The 21,435-nt window shown below is 38.0% G+C and overlaps 1 protein-coding gene across 2 annotated transcripts; it reads right to left on the bottom strand.

The window, feature by feature from the left end:
* Nucleotides 1–905: 905 nt before the first annotated feature.
* On the bottom strand, nt 906–13,844 carry LOC115918490 (vesicle-associated membrane protein 7-like). 2 transcript variants are annotated; one of them, XM_030980460.1, is made up of 8 exons: nt 13,762–13,844; nt 7,973–8,232; nt 6,805–6,854; nt 6,070–6,157; nt 4,368–4,461; nt 3,601–3,668; nt 2,776–2,868; nt 906–1,822 (listed from the first exon to the last, which is right to left on the bottom strand). In XM_030980460.1, the coding sequence occupies exons 2-8, from the start codon at nt 8,174–8,176 to the stop codon at nt 1,757–1,759; spliced, it is 663 nt and encodes a 220-aa protein (XP_030836320.1). In that variant the 5' UTR covers nt 8,177–8,232; nt 13,762–13,844; the 3' UTR covers nt 906–1,756. The 2 variants fall into 2 exon arrangements, with proteins under 2 accessions (XP_030836320.1, XP_030836319.1); XM_030980459.1 differs by lacking the exon at nt 13,762–13,844 and having other exon boundaries at nt 7,973–8,582.
* Between the last annotated feature and the right edge of the window lie 7,591 nt (nt 13,845–21,435).

Here is a 21,435-nt window from a genome sequence, read left to right as displayed (position 1 = left end):
GGATGGATCCAACAAAGAAACATACTACCGGTAAGTCTGATCAAGGCTCTCAGATGTGAGTCAGCACTTTATCAATGTTCATGATCACTCCCAAGTTTTAAGATATTTTTTATATAAAAAAATCTCTCACACTTTAATACTGAGCTGAATGTTCTTTTCACAGCCATGATCCATGAATTTTTGAATTCGAAGTTAAAATTTCTATTGAATTGCAATTGATAAAGTAGATTCCAATTGGTTGTAAGCATTTGCACAGGTCTGACATAAATGATAAATATTATGATTTTCTTCTGTTTACTGTTTCAAATCAACAATCACATAACACCCTTTAAATAAAATATTCAGTATAACAGGAGACCTTACATCTGCAAACATGATGCTCAAATCACCTAGCGATCACAGACTCACTTGATCTAGCTAATTTTGTCGAAATTATGAACAAAAATATGTTATTAAGAACCTGAAAGTTTATCAATACTTGAATGAAAGTGGTATATTTTGGCAATTTCCAACAGCAAATATTAAACAATTCGCCAAAGTTTGTGGTTTTGCAATAGATACATATAGAAACATCAATACCACTCATGTGAAGAAAAAAAAATATTCATTGGTATCATTCAGTATCAATAGTTGTGACTGCTTCATAGTTTACAGATAAAGGTGAGTTCTGGTTAAAAAAAAAGAAAATAAATTCTCACAGAATCAAACGAAACTTACATTGAATGTTCAAGATTACAAATAAATGTCATTTGCCAAACAATTTTGGTAGAAAATGTATACTGGCTGAGTAATGAGCATAGAAAGATTAGGAAATCAAGGTTGGTAGCCCTGACACCATTTGTGTAGTCCTATATACATCTTTCTGTGTACAGTGCTTGTCACTTTACCAAGACTGGGCCAAATTTATTATGATTTTAATGACTCCAGAACTTTGCAGTACACACCAATACTTACATGAACAACTTTTTCTGATCCATTCCACACCTTTTCTTTCACAATGCAATGCGATGACCAGAGCTCACCTTTATCTTGAAATGGACAATCTCCCATTACAAAAATCAGCTGGTATGATCTATATTGTCATAGACCTGCATAATTATCTATTTTAAGTGGGAGATGATCTAGTTATTGTACTCAACTATGAAGGGATAATTATGATTGTCTTTGTCATTGATAATCTGGATGAGTTCTGCTATAATAGGCACCTGAAATATTAAATCTTCATAATAAAATCACAATATATTTGATAAAGGCTTCATAACTACATTGTACAAGTACTGAGTTGAACTTTGACAGATTCTGACGACAAACTGGACAGAAAAAAATATCAATACATGCTTTAATAGAATATGACCATTTCATTATGCTTGGCTGAGAATGAAGAATGTATAAAAGTTGTATCTTTTCAAGGATATGTTTATTATACAATGAACAACAACAACAGAAGCATACCATGTTGGCTATACTATGGTAGCTTTGAAGAGCTGATGAGAAAATACCTGTTTAATCCTTCTGTCTACATGGTCCAGTATGGTCAAAAGCAGCAGTTCCATCAAAGCATCACCCCAAATTTTCAAGCACGATTACTTCTCCATGTCTTGCTTGGTTTTCACAGAGCATAGAAATAAGTCAAATTCTATGAACATTTCTGCACCTAATTGTACTATGATTCCATCGACTTGGCATTCCTCCAATAATCCACAGAATAGAAAATAAGTGTCTTTTATAAAAACAAATGTCTTTGAATTGCTGATCACTATTTGACGCACCTATTCCAGTCAAGTCCACCACATGCTGCAGACACAATGAAGTATATTACCAACTGAAAAAAAGGATTGATGTAGAAATATTAGACTTGATGAATTAAATGCCAGATAAAATCATGAATATCAAGTAGGGACATTGATTGGGGTCTTTGATAGAAGAAGAAATGATGAAAGGAGGGAGACAACAAATATGAAACAAAAGCTTATAAAATGAATGTGAATAAAAAGAGCTTTCATTAATATTACTGGTATATCAAATTCAAACGTAGCAACCAAACTATCACCTTGCAATAACATTATAATGCTGAGTTACAGTCTCTCACATAAAAGGAGTATGGTCTTTATAAAAACTTAAAATTCTAGTGCAACTATTCAAAGACTTATATCAGTTCCAAGACACAAACTCCAGCAAAAAAGGCCTTCAAAGTTGATTTCTTTCATGAACTGAACTCCTAAATTGAATCCTGGTACAAACATTACACCTCATCCTAAACCTAATCTGAAAGTATGCAACCTAAATGTACCCTAACCATAACCCTATATCTTTGAAGATGTGATCTTAGAGTAAATATCATCGGAGCAAGCGTCATATCAACGTTTTATTTGTTACTATGGGAAAATTCACAAAATATCTCTTCTACCATAAATGTAGGCCTATTTTTCTTCTGCATCTCTTGAAAAAAGTTACACTAGAAAATTTACAGATAAATACAATTGGTATATTAATCAAGATAAGATATTTTCTAAATAAGGTCTGTATTTGTATTGAATTATCAAGATCTTTAAAGGACAATGACAACATGTACTCTTGATTGTTTTGTTTTTAATAAATAGAATACAAATAAAGAAATCTGAGGGTATGGATTTTCCCTTCCTTTCCTCTTCATATTTATATTAAAATAGATGACCATTTCATGGAGCAAATTTTGTATTGATTTTGATCAGTACTTTTAAATAAGAACTTTGTCAAATCAATCACAAACTCCTGAGAAGAAATACTGGTACTTACAATTACAACTATTGACAAGATGATGATCAATTTCAAGTTCTTCATGAACATAGATCGGGCCAGGCTTTTACTGCTCTTCTTGAATGTAAGTGACTGAAAGAGATGACAAATATCATAACATACAATTAGGTACAGATTCAAAAAGGTGTTTATATCAAAAGCATTCGATCTGTTCCTCTGTTTTCTTCTTTTCATTTCTTTGAACCTTCCCCCTCTCTCTCGCCCCATCTCTAATCCTCCCTCTTATCCTCTGCCCTTCATCACACTCATGTCTCTCCTTTTCTCTCAATATGAGTCAGAAAACACATTTATTTTAGTGTATTCATCAATTAATTTCAATATGTATGATAGAGAAAGAAGATTAAGCTACACATAATAATAATATTACAGAATTTATTACGCACCATCGATCTAGTAAACTATTCTGAGAGGCAGAGAGAGATTATTACCCTGGCTTTAGCATGGCTGCCATTACAGCGCTCTAGCATTTCAAGGAATTAATTCCTGCCAGTTACCCATTTACATCACCTGGGTTGAGTGTGGCAAAAGTATATCAATGTCTTGCCAAAGGACATTAGTGCCGCGGCGGGTCACGAACCGCAGACCTTGTCATCGACAGTCTGGTGACGTATCCACTCGACTATGACAACTTTACATAGAAAGTAAACAACACCTGTACGGTTTATCTGACAAACACGGTAAAAATGCCTTGTTTTTCCAGCTGTGGGCACTTGAGCTACTCTTTTTGAAAGCCCATACAATATTGAAAATCATATGATAGTATCGTGAATGCATGTCAGCACAAAGTAAAGTATATAAACTTACTGTGGTTTCCAAGTCTTCCGTTTTATCGATCAAGAGCTCTAACCTTTCTCCTCGATTTGACACAGACTCTAAAAGAGCAAGGAGAAAAACGCATTGAAATGGAGGGGGAAAAAAAGAAAAGCAAATGGAAAATGGAAGATGATGACAGAAAAGAAATATACATGTATCACCCTGAAGGGAACCAACATTCAGAACAGATTTGGAATACTACAGAGTGCTGTAAACAATGACTAACTAAACGGCTTCCCTGATACAACCAATCAAAATTTTGTTTTCCAATAATGAAAAATAAACATATGTTTACAAAAATTGATAGATTGATAAATATAAAGTCAAATTTATGTTGTAATTAATTTACTGATTTTTACTCAGGTTTTTAAAAAAATATAATGTTGAAGGTCCTAAACAGTAATAATCAAATAATGGCAAACATACATTAACCTTGTATTTTATATTATTATTATATATTATTCAAGAGTGTTCAAGGCTGTTTCAGGAATATTATCTGCCTTGTGATACTGGCAGTAGTAGACATATTATGTTGCAACATAGTAATGTTTCTCTCTTTAGAAAAATGGTAAGTATTGGTTAAAGGAATTGTTTGGTCACAAGCATTATTATAAACTTCAGTTTACTAAGGAAGAAGTTCATATTAAAAGCATAATTCTGTTTTGGCTTTACAAAGCATGAAATGATAATTTCAGTTCAACAATCTTGAGGGAAGTTTTACACTATTATTAAAAATTAAAATCAAGCATAATTCTTACCAATATTTCTGACCATAATTTGATTGAGTTCCTCCAGGTCCTGTTGTACTTCTGACATCCTTGTGTGATCAGACAATGGTTGTGCAAAGTATCTCTGCCGAAAACATTAATTTAAACATAGAATATCAACAAAATATTTAACTACACGTACAGGATAGTATGGATTGTATCATTAACAGAATGAAATACTCTTTATCTTTTATTCTGTTAGCTTCTCACTTTTATTTCTGTCACTGATATACATTTGTTTCTTGGCTATTATTCACTTCAACAGATTACGTGAGTAATAAAATGGTAGATATACTTTCCGTCAGCATAAACAAAGTTTGAAAGAAATTCATGTAAAAAATTCACATCAAACTATGATTTTGCCCCTTCTTGTTACTTGATGGTGTACATATCAACTCTCAATCACACTAACTTATTTAAAAATATAATAAAATAACTCACACTAAAAATTATTTCAAAATAAGATTCCCCACAATTGCAAGTAAATATGTATCTCATCATTTCTCTTGAAACATTGTTGAGTGTGCAGTATGTGATACAACATGAAGTGGTTTGGGGAGCATACTTGAGTATTATGGAAGTTTGCCTGAGATTGCATCTTTGCAAAGTTCCCCAATAAGTTTCACACCAGATATTTCATAATAGCAAGTAATACTTTTCTCTTAGAAGCGATTAATATAAATGAAAGAGTCAAGGAGGAATTTTCAGTTAAAGTACAGGAAATGAAGGGAAAAGATCTGGCATTCATAGTATCACATCAAATGATAGTGATACACCACTTCCTGACAGTTCCAAGATTCAATAAACTGACTTTCCAACACTGTCATAAAAAGTACATACATGTAAACAGTTATTTAAATCTATGCTTGAAAGTTTTCTTGTCTTCAACAAGTGGCTGATGCAAGCCAATCCAAAGTCTTATGGACATTAACTTAACTCATACAATGATTAAGTGAAGAAATATCCTCCCCCCCCCCCCCCATCCCCCACAGAAAAAAAAATTATATAAATGTTCAAGAAGAAAAATCTTAATCAAAATAAATACAAGTGGCCTTGGAGTAGTCTCACTACATGTATTACTGAGGTGTTGTTTTACATAGATATCTCATACATGTGTATTCATTAAGCTTACAATACCTTCAAGTGCATCCTTATCAGGTTTGATCTAGACAATGCTCCTTCTTATCAGTTCTAAACAAGCAATAAATGCAGTCTAGTCGAAACAGCACAAACAGCAGTAGTAGATCAATGCACAAGATTTCACAGGTTGAAATTCATGTTTACGTATATGCTTGTGTGATATCATATAAGATCAAATTTAATCTTATTGAAACAAAACCCTCTCATGAAAAGGATAACCATCAAAATAGAAAACAGAGTTACCTCTTGGGTAATTCCACTGTAAAGTAAATTCAGCCACGGGAGCCGCTTATGAGCGCCTGCATCTGTATCATATCTAATTATTGCGCACGATGTGTTTCCTTTAGTCAGTGTTTATCAATGAATTTAATCAAACTTTGTGTTGTTCTTGGATTCCTCTTCTTTTTGCATTTTCATTATTGTATGTGAAGTATCTTTTTTTAACACTTATTGGCACAATTTGTCTGCAATTCTTGTTCTTTCTGCTTTAATAAACATGTTGAAAATAATGAGCAAACTCCCATTGTGGGCATTTGTTGTTTACTTGACTTACAATTTGTGCAGCTAGTACTCTTGAGAATTCACTGTTCATTGCAAAAGGAAGCGCTGTATGTACTCTGGACCCATAGGTAGCCGTGAATCTATGAGTAGGATAATACAAATACAACATGAACTCTAAAATTATCTACAGGAAAGCTTGTTTCAGTTTCTATTTAAAATACACATAAATTCAATGACACTTAAACTTGAAAGATAGCAATTTAGATACATGTTTCTTCGTTGAAATGATGGCATTTCCCCAGAAGTTCTTTTTGACTGAATTATTTTTTCAAACTATTTTAAACCTGGAATAATCCTGTAGCAAATGACGACAAGAAAATTATACATTGTTAATGCAAGGGTAATAAATGAAATAAGTATAATCTCACAGAATTTAAGCTGATATTCAGTAAACAAAATCAATAACACCTGCCATCCTAATTCAATATAAATAATGTATCTAATTATTGAGTAAAGAGCAAAACAACAACAAAACATAGACAAATTTACCAACAGGCCAATCAAGACAATGTACACTTTTCAGCAAGTCTTTGGCAAGATTGTTAACACTTTCCTGTCACATTCAATCCTTTTGATACTTTAGAGTAAAGAAGCTAGAAATAGTTAGAGCCCACTTATCTCAAACTAAAAATGCAGCTCTATTATAAGAAATCAAAGAAAAGAAAAGAACTTTCATCTCAAAAACTTCAAATTACAATTGGAAATAAAGAAATTAACAAATCCTTACTTCTTCTTGATCTCCTGTAGAAATGCAAATGCTCTTGATCTTTCAAAGTCCTGAAAAGAATAAAAACAAAGACTTAAAGAAAATCCATAGAAATATGAAATAAAAACACTTTTGATTATCTTTCTCTTTCTCCATTCATTAAACATTATTTTGTTGTCAAACATTGCATTAAATCATAACAGAAACCTGGAAATCTGCAGACAGCATTTGTTATGATTCCCTTCCAGTCATGCAGAATAATTTCAATCTTCAAGCAAACTGCTATAATGACACATTGTGTGTAACTTAAAAAAGGAAAATGCTGGTTTCAATAATTCTATTTTTACATTTGTAGCATTTCAATCTAAGGGCCCAATCAGGTCAAAGAAAACATGTAAATAACTGTACCCGGTAAACAGACAAATCTGGTAAACGAAAACGAAGAAATCATATGAAAGCATACCTGCCAACCTGAGACAAGAGAAATTAGGAGTAAATTTTCTGGATGGACTACGAGGTCGTGAACCACCGAAGGATTGGGGTAGTAGCCCGTAGATTGGGGGGGGGGGGGTACACAGGGGGTGACTGCGGAACTAACGATCACGTTCGGGCTGCGCTGTGTACATCTTCTATGAGCGCGAGCGCGGATGTCGGCGTGATCTGGTTATCAGTGCTGTGTTATGCTTTAGTCTTATACATACATACATACATATTGGTATTTATTGAGTGCCTTTACATGAACATGCTCAAGGCGCTTTACATTTCAAAATACAAACATAATAGTTATATACTCTCCAAGTGCATTACACTCTAAAAAAAAAAAAAAAACATTTAAATTTAAAAAAATCGGAGTTTTGAGGCATGCACTCGGAATTCGGAGTTGGTATGTAAAAAGCGGAGGAACTCCGCCTAAATCGGGGTGGTTGGCAGGTATGTGAAAGTCTATGGAAATTGGAAAACTGATCTAGGGATACTTCTTTCTTCCTTTTTTTTCTTTTCCTTTTCATCCAAATCCACAAGAATACATGGAAATTTGTTTTGGTCACACATTGTAAAAATATGTAATATATATATGAGAAACTATATCGTTGTGTTTATAATCATAAAAGAACCATCAAAATATTCTAGTATTACACATTGAAAATGATGAAAAGGATCTGCACATCTTGGGTCTAAGAAAAGAACTCACATCATCTGTGATGCACATATAGATAATCCTCTCATCTGAGACATAATGAAAGAGGTAGGCTCCATGTGAGTAGGTCAGCTTGGCATTCTGCGGAGGAATCTTCATCAGGACTTGTTCCGTCACCTCTGTGAAGTTTCCCTGGCAGGCCGCATAGTTTGCAAGCACCGTGGTGCCGCGGGCGATGACGGCGTAAAGGATCGGCATCTCGTCTCCGTCGAAAGGTCTCCTGTATATCTGACTAAGACCATCCACAGGGGACTCTGAAAGGTAAGAGAGATAGGAACGCTTCTGAGTTGGAGCAGGTGCCATTTGTTGTCCCTAAACGTGTAATTCTGCTAAACATCCACTACAACAGGCTTGTGTTATTCCCACACACTCAATTTATATGAAGCGATAGGTTCCAAATAATCAAAACTAGCAAAACAACTTAGCTTGTCATCTAGGGAATGGGATGCTTGTCAGTGCAATACCGGTATGCGTACTACGAGTGTCCTGTAATAACACAAAGAAGTTCTGCAGCAAACTGCTAAAACACCTGGGTAATTAATTTTTAAGGCATTAATATAGCTGGTAGCCAAGTACTTGACATAACATAGAGATATTCAATTGCACTGTACAATGTCATAAGAGGCCAATTAAAACAAAGATCTTTCCATTAAAAACTCTGTTACTGTTACTTGATACAGGATGCCAGCATTATTGTGGTGATTTTATCCTTCATAAAATGTGTACAAGAGCATGCCATAGCTCGCGTAATCAAGAAATTATTCTATAACGAATTCAATGTCATCCTTGAACCAATGCCGAATGAAAGATGATTTAATTTTGGGAGATGCAAGTTGGTCTAGTAGTAGTGGTAATGTCCTTGGCACAGTTAACACTATCTTACCCTACATGTACATACTGACTCTGATCAGCCACAAGTTTGAAACTGAGCCAAGTCTTTTGGATGGTAATGTTAAACTTTTGGTCCCAGACGTAAATAATCATATATGCTGGATATGTATCTGTTGAAACCAAATTACACACACACATGCACATCATAAACATAGCATAACATCAGATGATGCTGATATTTTCCCCAGAAACTTAGGCCTAGCCCTAGCGCAGGAAAACTCTCAGTCTCAAGAGGTTCTAACAGCTAAATAGCTGATTTTGCAACACTACAAGCACACGCTTTTTTGAACTACTAATCGCTAATGTCATGAAGTCAGCATCAAATTGGCGATGCAAAATCAGCCTTATGGAAGATCAGATCATTACAGGTACTTGTATTTCTGGCCACGTTTAACATCGCAAACTCTCAGCAGAGTTAGAGGTGAACATTTTTATAATTAGCCAACATAAGAAAAGTAAGCAAAGGTGTATCACTCCAGTAAAATGTGTTTCGCATTTTTAGTCAGTAACTCTTGATCAGATTTGAAGTCTGTTGCATCAATAAAATAAGACTCCCTCTTCAGCGACGCCGAATTTGCAAGGTTCGTTATGTGCAGGAATGTGTAATTCACAATTTTGCTTTTTGCTTATACCCTAAAACTCTCCAGACAGCACTACGAACATGACTGACAAAGAAAGCGGACAAAATATACAGTTCCTCAGGTAGACAAAGGAACATCCCTTCACTGCTATTATGTAAAAAGTGAATATGCATGTGACACCTGTTCTAAACATTTTTACATAATAGCAGTGAAGGGATATTCCTTTGTCTACCTGAGGAACTGTATATTGTTCGCTTTCTTTGTCAGTCATGTTCATAGTGCAGGCTAATGGATAGCCAGTAAGGCTTCGTGATATCAATATCATATTTCATCAACTATGATAAATCACCAAGCCGATAAGGCTAGATGATTCAGTCAGTGATTTGGATCTGTACCTTAAGTGTTTTCATAATGCGCTTTTAATTCAGCCACTGTACTTTCATGTCAGCAAGCTTTTATGCTGTATTTCAACTTGCCACAGCTGGTAATTTATATGTAAGAATTTTTGCAGCTTCTATCAGTTAGTAGATTACACATTTTTTCTACCTTGTAATCTGGACTCTGGACATATTTCGTTGCCATGGTTTGCGTGCATTAGCGTTTCTGGCAGAACAAACATCACAAACTTTTGTCAGAAGTCGGCGTTTTGGCTTTGGCTTAAGGTTAATTTGTGAACCTTTGTTTTTGCAAAGTCAAAATTAGACTGCCACCTTTTCTTGTAAAATTTTCATTGTTCTTGCTTGAATTTTGATCAAAATTTTGGGCACAATTATTGTGATTTCTATGAAACATGGGATGCCATTTGCCTGAAAACTCTTACAGTCAATCGTATACTTCAACTTAAGCAGAACAATGTACACTTGATTGCTGGAAAGCCGGCCACAACATCACTCAATTTTGTTTCAGACTTAGACAATCTACTTCTTAAGGCTTGTTTTAGATCTATATCTGACTTGTTAAAGTTTTTTTTTAATGAAAAAGACTCCAGGGCTAGTGCTTCCACTTATCAAAATAGAGTTTCCTGAAAATGAACACCAAATTTCTTAGAAATTGATGAAATTTTCTGAAGACCTTAAAAATGCCTCTTATATGGATTTTTGTATTTATTCCAGAGTGGAACCCCAGGACGCTCTCGAGTCTTAGCAGTTCAGGACCTTAAGACAAATAACCGTCTTGAGCGATAAAAACTATAATCCATCCATTGAAATTTAAATTGTACTACCCCTATTGTGTGCTCTATTTAAAGAGCACAAAAAAGCCCTCAGATTGAGCATTCCATCTTATTTATCAGTAGCAGAACATACCCTTAATACTGGACACAACACTCAATGGGATGATGCCCCCAATATTGACTTTAAAATGAACTTCTGGTCAAGAATGGTAGAAGAATCCATCTGTATAAAAAGATTAATCCTTGAATAAATAAATAAAGACTCTGGCTATTAATTTCAACCTATCTCTGTCTGCTCCAGTGATTTTAAGGCAGATAACAGCGAAAAATAGTGTGAGTAGTTCAAAGTCCGAAAGAGGGGACGAAACCTTGCCTATTAAATATTAAGGTTGGTAGAAGGTTTTAAAACAACAGGAAACACACACCCTCTCCCAAGCCAAGGAGAATTTTGTACAACAAAAGGTTGTCTTGGAAACCACTTCCTTCTTTACGGATGGGGCCAGCCTTTGCATTGAGAGGTGGAGCCCTAGAAAATTCTTTAATTTTTTAACAATATATGGCAAATTCAAAATTGGCGTCCTGAGAAATGTAAATTGTAATAGCCCTTTTCATTTCATTTTAGAAATAACCCCTCTCTCTCTCTCTCTCTCTCTCTTTTTCTTTTGTTGAGTCAACTCTACGTAAATGTGATCTGTATGTGTAAATTTAAGTTTCATATTGTTCCTTTTCTCTCTCTCCCTCCTTTTCCTCCACTTTCTATCTTCTTTTTATTTACATTATTGTCGCTTTCTTTCCTCATTTTTCTTTTGTTCTCTCTTTCCCCCCATTTTCATGTACTTAGGCCGCCAAAAAGGGAGGGCCAGGGCCGAATCCCCCCTCCTCCGATCCTATGATTCATTCATTGGTGCAGCCGTGCAGGCTATATGCATAACTTGCGTGGGATTTGGTTTCCATCTTATCAAATACGTAGCCGACCCATTACTAAGAGTAGCGATTATATTTCTTCTTTTTTCCCTTCTCCCTCTCTTTACTTTTCCTCTCTTCTTCTCTTCCTTTTCTTCCATCACTCTCTCTTTCTCCTTAATTCTCTTAAGCCGCCATGAAAGGGGCCTGCGACCGGATGCTGACCTGACTTTTAGAAGCTACATTGGAAATCTTTGTCTTTGCAATGTCAAAATTACACTGCCTAGAGGGCGCAGAGGTTAGCTCACTAAAATCCTTCTCATTGGCAGAAGGTAGACCCTAAAAATGTGGAATCCGATTTAAGTCAAAGAACTTTTGATAGAGATTAACGTATCAGATGTTCACAAATGCCACTTTTAACAGCTAGAAAATATAAATAAAAAAGATTATATCTTTTTAAATACATATTTTTACCAACTGGACATTGGAAGATAGATAGAGTATGATGTTTAAGTCAATCTTGCGTTGGTTTGGGCCCGATAGCTACAGCCATCTCAAATTGAGAAGGAAAACTGTGAACAGTGATGTCATTGTTCAAGCCAAAAATAGAGGTCTTGCGACATCATAATATGAATATGTATGAGCTCCGGTCACATCACGCGCCAAACAAATGTAGCGTAGTCTCACACGCAGTACCTTATTCTCACAGCACTAGACACGAGTGTCGAGCTTGTACAGTAAGTCATATATGAGAAATGTTACAAAAGATATTTCAGTAAAAAATGTCTATGTGAGCAGTCTATACTCCAATTGAGAAGTTTGGTTGAAAAGACATGATTGGATGATGATGCGAGTGCATGATACATAGTTGTCACGTATAGCTAGAGCTAGAGAGAGAAAGAGATATCCAGGTACATATGCGATATGCACGCATAGTATCATTCCGGGGATTAAATAATGTGTTGCGCTGATTTTGGAGGTCGTTCTTGTTGATTGTACAGTAGATCTCCGACCGAATCATAAGGAATACTTATGAGGAAATCAAGTTATTGGAATAAGGTAAATATCAATGAATTAGATCTATTTCTTTTCTGCCAATTTTGATATCTTTTCTTCATTTTTTAACCTTCGCCTTCGGTTCGTAGTAGTAGTAGTAGATGTAGTCGTACGCACATGGATGGCTGGATTTCAGCCTGGATCGGGGCTTGCCTGTGTCGGTGTGTACGTGTGCGAACGATTCAAGGCTAGCCGTAGACGAGTGAATGTACTTTTGCGCGAAGTTTTAAACGTAATTGTGGACTTTGTCCGGGCAATGACACGCTTATCCCCATGGGCCTGTCTAATTATGAACGTAATTTTGCGACATGAAATATGATTGTTTCAAGGCTCTTACGGACAGATTAGGGTAGAAGAAACCTCCAACTTCAGAGCTGGATATCTCTATTTTATGGAATTTTTTGAATCGGCAGATGGGTGAGTTGTATTAGTTAAAGAAAATACTTTCTTTCAAACTTTGTTTTATTATAAATAAATTAGCAATTAAAAAGTTATATTTAGGTATTGGCCTCCCTAGTGACATGTCAGGTGCGCATACATCATAGGGTTCCAAGAGTCCCCTTTAATAATAATCCATCTTTTGTTGGCAGATGTGCATTTAAGGGGGATAAATTAATCAATGACTGAGCACTAGCGACCTGGACATGGACAATCATGTCACATGCATGTAGAAATCGGTCAATGAGAGCATGTAAACTCACTCATACAGCGCTCGATGTGCAAAGTTCTTCGTGCCCAACCCGCTGTTTGAATCGTTTTTAGAAGCCTTTACTTAAGGCTTTAGCGTCGGGTCGGAGAGGAGCCGACTCTACCTATTTAAGAGGATAACGATCGAAAGAGACAGAAATTTTCGGTCTAAGTAAAACCTAATAGGCTAATCCAATTAGACCTAGTCTAGTCTATGTCAAAGGATTACAGATGCAGATCTACTGATCGGGGGCCGAATCCTGCAGTACCAGTGATAGATTGCTTACGCCGCCGGGAGTTCCCCGTGCAAGACACTACAGGTTACGTCTCTTCTTCAGGGATAATCCCTATTATTAGCAGATGCTACGTTAAATGGTTAATAATACTTGAATTGACCTTCACATCATGAGAAAACATGGCAGATTACGAAATGTGAATGGTTAATATCAAATTTATTTGTAGTATAATTATTTCATTCAATATGTTTTACTTACAAATATAAACAGAGTTTCTGATGTTCTTCCGGAGTTAGATCAGCTAAATTCTGCTCTCGTGATTGCTTGCTTGAACGCACCCGTACGTGTGCGTCACTATTGGGTATTACATCTATTGCATTAAATTGCGTACGTATTAACGCCCGTACGAATTTATTATTGTCTATTCGCAAGATCAAGAGAGAGAGAGAGAGAGAGAGAGAGAGAGAGTTGAACATTGTGGAAAAATGTTTTCAGAGGGCAACACATCATTTTCTATCTGGCATTATGCATAGCTTGTGATCTACATTTCCATTACAATGGTCATCAAACCTACTTTTGTCAGTATATTTAATGAAAGGATATGCCAGTCACTTTTTTCCTCTTCTCAAAGGAGAGTAGAAAATGTGAGAGTAATGCTGTACTACAGCAGTGGCGGATCCAGGGGGGGGGGGACAACGGCCGCCCCCCCCCCCCCACACTCAAAGAAGAAAAGAAGAGAAAAAAGAACGGAGAAGAGAAAAGAAAGGATTATATTTAATTTTTATCTTTGGGGCTGGATATGCTCGTGTGGAATGCGCGCTCATTGATAGGGGGTGGGGGGGGGGGGGGACTGATCGTATTATAATTTTTAGTTTGTGCACAACTGAGTCGGAATTCGGCTTATTTGAAAAAATACTAGGCATGCTTGTTCATGTTAACACTATGAACATGACTGACAAAGAAAGCGGACAAAATATACAGTTCCTCAGGTAGACAAAGGAACATCCCTTCACTGCTATTATGTAAAAAGTGAATATGCATGTGACACCTGTTCTACACATTTTTACATAATAGCAGTGAAGGGATCTTCCTTTATCTACCTGAGGAACTGTATATTTTGTCCGCTTTCTTTGTCAGTCATATTCATAGTGTAAGCGGCCGTATAATGCCTGAAAAGGTTAGTGTAAAACCACTTCTGAGAAGGCCGCTGCCGGCCGGCCCCCTCGAAAGAGTGGCAGAATGGTAATCAGGAAATTTTGGAGAAGGGGCGCGGCCATACGTAAATGGCAGTCATCAGGTGCATCAATCAGGCGCGAACGCAGGGGGGGGGGGGGGGGGTGGGGTTAAACCCCCCCCCCTTGAGATTTTTTCATGTGTATGTTTTGTGTATGATTTTTGTGAAACCCTCCCCCCTTTTGTTTTGTTTTTTTTGTAATAAAAAAAAAAAAAAAAAATATGCCAATGGCTTTTTGGAGAAGGGGCGCGGCCATACGTAAATGGCAGTCATCAAAAATATGCCAATGGCTGACCTAAAAAAGTGTCCTCTTACCCCCCCCCCCCCCCCCCTGAGCGACTTTTCAGCTGGCTTAGTCGGTGCGATTTTTTTTCTGGACTCCCCCCCCCCCCCCAAAAAAAAACAAAAAACAAAAACAAAAACGCCACTGGGTCCAGGGGGCGGAGCTCTCAGAAGCTCAGGGGTTTCATACATCAAATTATCGTCAGATGAGCATATTTTTATACCTTAACAATTTTGGACACTGGCAGGACACAAATTATTGTTGGGTCCAGGGGGCGGAGCCCCAAGAAGCTCAGGGATTTTATATATTAAATTATCGTCAGATGAGCATATTTTAAACATTATTTGTGACACTGGCAGGATACAAATTACTGTTGGGTCCGGGGGGCGGAGCCCCAAGAAGCTCAGGGGTTTTATACATCAAATTATCGTCAGATGAGCATATTTTTATACCTTATTTGTTACACTGGCAGGACACAAATTACTGTTGGGTCCAGGGGGCGGAGACCCAAGAAGCTCAGGGGTTTTATACATCAAATTATCGTCAGATGAGCATATTTTTATACCTTAACAATTTTGTGACACTGGCAGGACACAAATTACTGTTGGGTCCAGGGGGCGGAGCCCCAAGAAGCTCAGGGATTTTATACATTGAATTATCGTCAGATGAGCATATTTTATACCTTATTTGTGACACTGGCAGGACACAAATTACTTTTGGGTCCGGGGGCGGAGCCCCAAGAAGCTCAGGGGTTTTATACATCAAATTATCGTCAGATGAGCATATTTTTATACCTTATTTGTTACACTGGCAGGACACAAATTACTGTTGGGTCCAGGGGGCGGAGACCCAAGAAGCTCAGGGGTTTTATACATTAAATTATCGTCAGATGAGCATATTTTATACCTTATTTTTGACACTGGCACGTCACGAATTGGCGTGGGGTCCAGGGGGCGGAGCCTCCGGAAGCACAGGAGTTTTGGGCAATAAATTACTGTCAAATGAGCATTAACCCCGCCCCCTGGATCCGCCACTGTAGCAAATACTGACTAAAGACTGCAACACACTGTTAGGCTCTGGAGGGCCCAAGAGTGCAGCGTATAAAAATGCAAAAATCTTCTCGCTCGGGATTGTAGAAAAGTGTGAAAAAAGTATATTGCTTGTTTTTATACTATAGTTTTGCTAAGGAATGTAATAAATCATTTAATACAACAAAACTTCAAGAAAAGGTTATGGGGGTAGTCACTTCCGTCACCTTCACCCCTCTCGTTCACTATGCTCCCTCACACTGTACTAGCGTACTGATGGGGGGGGGGGATAGGAAATAAAATTCAAATGAGGTTTATTTCTAATTCGATACCAGTTATTTACAAATGTTGCTGAAATGGAATGTTTTTTCCCTGACCTTCCAGGAGCTCTACCCCCTGGACCCCACGGCCCCTGGATGCTTATCTGACCGTAATTAAATGCCTAAAACCCCTGAGCTTCATTGGGCTCTGCCCCTGGACCCCACGCCAATTAACGCTCCACTTGCTTCGCTCGCTTTGGTCTACCTGATCGTAAATACTTAAGCCCCCTCACCCACCACCCCCCCCCCCCCCCCACTTTGAGAAACATTCCTCGTGGACTGCATGTACCATGTACGAGTGGTGGTGTTGCGGATTTTTTTTCTGCCCCCCCCCCCCTCCAAAAGTTTTTGCTGATTACGCCACTGCTCTCTCGTCCCTCACATTTCGCCCTCCCCCCCCCCCCCCCCGGTCATGAAACGAATTCGCCGCCCCTAGGCATGTATACCAACATATTCAAGTTTTAAGCATGATATTACAGCTTCCTGTTTTAAGCATGCTTTTTAAACAAAGTTTGTTCTTGACAACCTGACAGATAGCGCTCTTTCATTAACTTTTTAGGGATGTAGTGTGGCGATATGAATGGGGCGTGGGGCGGACAGGGTAACAAATACATTTAACTCTAAAAAAAAACACTGTCGGCCCTTCTCCATTCTACAAACTTGATTTTTATCATTGGGAGGGGGGCTGCCATACCCTGCGATTTTCTGAGATGTGCGGATCCATAATTCTTTGATTTCTTTGGTGGTCTCATGAATTAACCTTCTGAAAAGTGTCAACACACTCCAAGAGTCCTCAACTCAAAGACATAAATAAATAAATGGATGCAAAAGCATCTGTCGATGTCGGCAGAGATCTATGGTTGTCGGTCGGGTTCTTGTGGCAGATTTTAAGGTTTCAAATAGGCAAGAAAAAGGAGAAAAGGGAAAGGGAGAAGGGAAACTGAAGGACGAGAAAGAGACAAATCAGGGCTCCCGCGCACCTCCCCCATATTCACTAGCATTGTGAGTTCGCAATTCATAGCTGTTGCTGTTTTTTAATAACGATATAGTTACTTTATAAATAGAAATAATCAAGCAAGTGCATTCTTTGTGCTATAACTGCTCTTCTCTATCCGTTGTATCTTCTTCTTCTTCTGTTAATTAGCTTCAAATTAAGAGCCATTCAGCCTCTGACGATCATCTGTACAGAAGGCTTTGTTCAGATTATTCATTAATATTGTATCAATCGTTTTGACACGACATTTTATATTCTTTTGGGCCAAGTGAGTAGGCTGGGTGCGGACGGAATGGTCATGTTTCTGTTCTCCTATACTCTTTCTCTCTCTCTCTCTCTCTCTCTCTCTCTCTCTCTCTCTCTCTCTCTCTCTCTATTGTAGGTTCATCTCAAATTTCTAAGTGGTAAACAAATAACAGTGGTGAATTAAGTCATACTGCATTACACCCTCGTCTTCGGATAAAATACACTTGCCTAAATACACGCAATCTGTCTGTGAATTATGCAGGTTAAATAAGGGCCTACACAAATGAAGAATGCTTCATGTGTTGTGTAGGCCCTTATTTAAGTGGAAAGTAGAGGGGTAGTGTTAACAGTTAAAAGGCTTTCTGTTCTTAAGTGATCGACAGAGTTTGTGTATTTGATTAGGAGTTATATCATTCCCAGGAATATAGTCATAGGTGTGTTCTTCTGAAAAAAAAGTCCTACGGGGCAACACTACGGGGCGACACCCCACCCCCCCCCCCGCATACCACACAGAAATGCATGAATCAAAGACAAATTCTAAACATTTAATTTTTCATTACAAAACAAGTAATTTGGGGCACCCCTCCCCAAAAAAACCTTCTTAGCTTCTTCTGACATAGTATCAATGAATGAATTGAAAAGGAAATGATTCTCCTTTCCTCGGAGAAGCACGCATATATCTTCGTCTTATTTAAATGCACTTTCAATACACAAATAGGCCAAGCTGCAAAGTGAATAAGAGAAGAAAATTATTATGCGAGTTTCTATGCTTAATCTAAAAAAGACAGCGGTGAAAAAGGCTTACTCATTAGACCCGTATTCTGAAGTCTGGCTTACATAGTTAAACGCGGGTTTAACCAAACCAGACTTCAGGTCTAAGTTTCATTTCATTTTCATTTAAACCTAGGTTTAAAGTTAAACCAGACTTCAGAATACTGGCCATTGTGTTTTGAACGGTTCTCCCATATCTCAATGATTTCCCTGCTGTTTTGTGTGGGGTGGGAGGGTCGTTTATTTGTTTAAGTTTTCGGAGGGGGGGGGGGGCTGGCAAGGTATTTATACCCGATGAAAAATTTTCCCCCAGGAATACAATTTCTCCCAATGCTCATTACGTACGGAGGGTGGTAGCTAGGATGTTAAAAATGCCAACATAATTTGCCAATTTTCATTATCCAGGTCAATACGGAAAGGGCCGTCATCCCCAAGGAGCCCCGTTACGCTCCGACTTGGTTATAGGTAAATTGTCCAGAAAAATAAGAATCCATGAATGGCTGAGATGGCAAGGTTAGGAATAAAAAGATGCGGCCTGGCCCCGGGCCTGGCTATTTTAGTCTGCAGCTAGGCACACACTTAGTTGTGTCGAATAGACCAGCTAAAATACAGAGCCTAGTCTCACAGGGCAGACGCAGTCACGCAAGGCGACTGAAAAGGGTTTGTTCCTGCAAACTATAGGGCTATCAAAGCCTACTAATTTTCCCATCAAGGTTCGGGATGGAAAATGAGTGAACAGCCCCCCCCCCCCCCCCCCCCGAACTAAGGGAATATTTCCCAAAATGTAAATTGAGATACTGAAACATGCCAAAGAAAGGGATATGATATGAATTCTCGTATGATTTTGACAAATCAAATTTTTGTAGAATAAGAGAATGCCCACGTAATGATCTAAAATTTATGATATGCCATATTTAACATACGTTTGTTGGGACCAGCCACTTAATTAGCAGCACAAGACACTATGAACATGACAGACAATGAAAGCGGACAAAATATACAGTTCCTCAGGTAGTCAAAGGAACATCCCTCCACTGCTATTATGTAAAAATGTGTAGAACAGGTGAATATGCATGTGACACCTGTTCTACACATTTTTACATAATAGCAGTGAAGGGATGTCTCTTTGTCTACCTGAGGAACTGTATATTTTGTCCGCGTTCATTGTCTGTCATGTTCATAGTGAGATCATCCACCTCGCTGTATTATATACCTTTTAAACCATTCCTCTTTCAAGCATTATCTTTGTGCCTTTCTATCTCACTCTCCATTTTCTCTGCCATGTCAGTCTTTCCTCATCAGCATTTCCACTCATTTCAATTTCTTGTTTTCACGCCCATTGTTTTACATAGGAATCGGTGTCGCCCTCTTTCATTCTCTCAATCTCTTACTCGTTTCCCTCACCAGCACGTCAACATCAACATGGTAAATAAAGACACAAGACACGGTAACTGTTAATGCCATTGCTCCTCGTGGTTTTCTCTTTTTTAGATAGTGACTGTTTTAATTATCTGGTTTTGCTTCTCGTGGTTTTCTCTTTTTAATCAGTTACATTTCTGAACAACAATAACATAAATAACATATTTACAATACATATAACATCATATAATACACATGAGCGAACAGGTTGAGATGAAGGATCGGTTTTGTGACTGCTACCATTCCCATCTGATTGCATGTGTTAGACAAGCCATAGTGTGATTGTATCCCCAAACAAAAGATGACGCAGGAACGCCCGATCCGAGTCACGATCAGCCTTTACCATCCGTCGGTTAAAATGCACAAATTCGGCTTGTTGAGGAGAAAAAGGAGTGTGTGTGAGTGTGTGTTGGTGCTATGTCAGGAACAAAGCACCTCCACATACTCACTCACATTGCCATCTCTCTCCAACAAACCGAACAAGTGCAAGATAACTGACGAATGAAAGAAGATGAAAGTTTCCCAAACCGAGCGCCTCCCATGTATCCTACGTCATCAATTGCTAGGAGATATATCACACCGTGACTGCTCTACACGCACGCAATCAGACGGGAGTGGTGCCGATGTCACGGAATAATAATTATAATAACATTAATGAAAATAATAATAATGACAATAACAATAACAATAAAGCAAATAAAGCTATGAGAGACAATAGACACTATCATGACAAGGGCTTATACCCTAAAGCAGGCGCGTACGCAGGGAGGGGGGGGGTTGACCCCCCCTTTGGTATTTTTATGTATGTAAACCCCCCTTAAAAACCGAACCCCCCCCCCCTTTGGTTTTTTTTTTTTTTAATTATAAAAAAAAAAAAAAAATTATGCCCATGACTGACCTAAAAAAGGTGACCTTACCCCCCCCCCTCAACGAAGAAAAATGTCAAATTTTCAAATTTCGAGACCCCCCCCCCCCAAAAAAAAAGTGTCCTCTTACCCCCCGCCCCTCCCCCACACCCCCCCCCCCCCCCGCTTATTCAGCAGCTAACTGAGTCGTGCGATTTTAAGGGGACCACAAAAAAAGTGTCCTCTTACTTGAAAATTTGACATTTTGCTCCGTTGGGGGGGGGGTAAGGTTAACTTTTTTAGGTCAGCCATTGGTATCATTTTTTAAATATTTTTTTAATAAAAAAAAAAAAAAAAAATTACCAAACTGGGGGTTCAACCCCCCCCCCCCCCCCCCCCCCCCCCTGCGTACGCGCCTGTGCATTACCTTTAATCCCTATTAAAGTACGGTAAAACCGAAAATCTACGGAGAGATGGTTGCCCCTTGTTTAGTTCTGGGGAAGAAACTGCCACTATATGTCACCCTATGATAGTTATGTTGCTGCCAAGAGGAAAACATTTTATATTTTTTAAAGATACATATTTGAGCCTTTGCAAGCATATGGAGACGATCGAAGAAATCATAATGTTTGGAGTCCGTAATCGGGTATCCTCCACCGATGACTCTCCCTCATCCTCTGTACCTCTTGCATTCACACTACCCCAGCCCACAATATATGATCCAACAACGGCCTGATTTTGGAAGAATATGCAAAGGGTCCCGGTGTGCAATATCTAACAATGTCCAATCTT

Source organism: Strongylocentrotus purpuratus, unplaced genomic scaffold, assembly GCF_000002235.5.
Source record: "Strongylocentrotus purpuratus isolate Spur 01 unplaced genomic scaffold, Spur_5.0 spur5_scaffold_11, whole genome shotgun sequence".
Classification (NCBI taxonomy): domain Eukaryota; kingdom Metazoa; phylum Echinodermata; class Echinoidea; order Camarodonta; family Strongylocentrotidae; genus Strongylocentrotus; species Strongylocentrotus purpuratus.
This window is presented reverse-complemented; position numbering and strand designations above follow the sequence as displayed.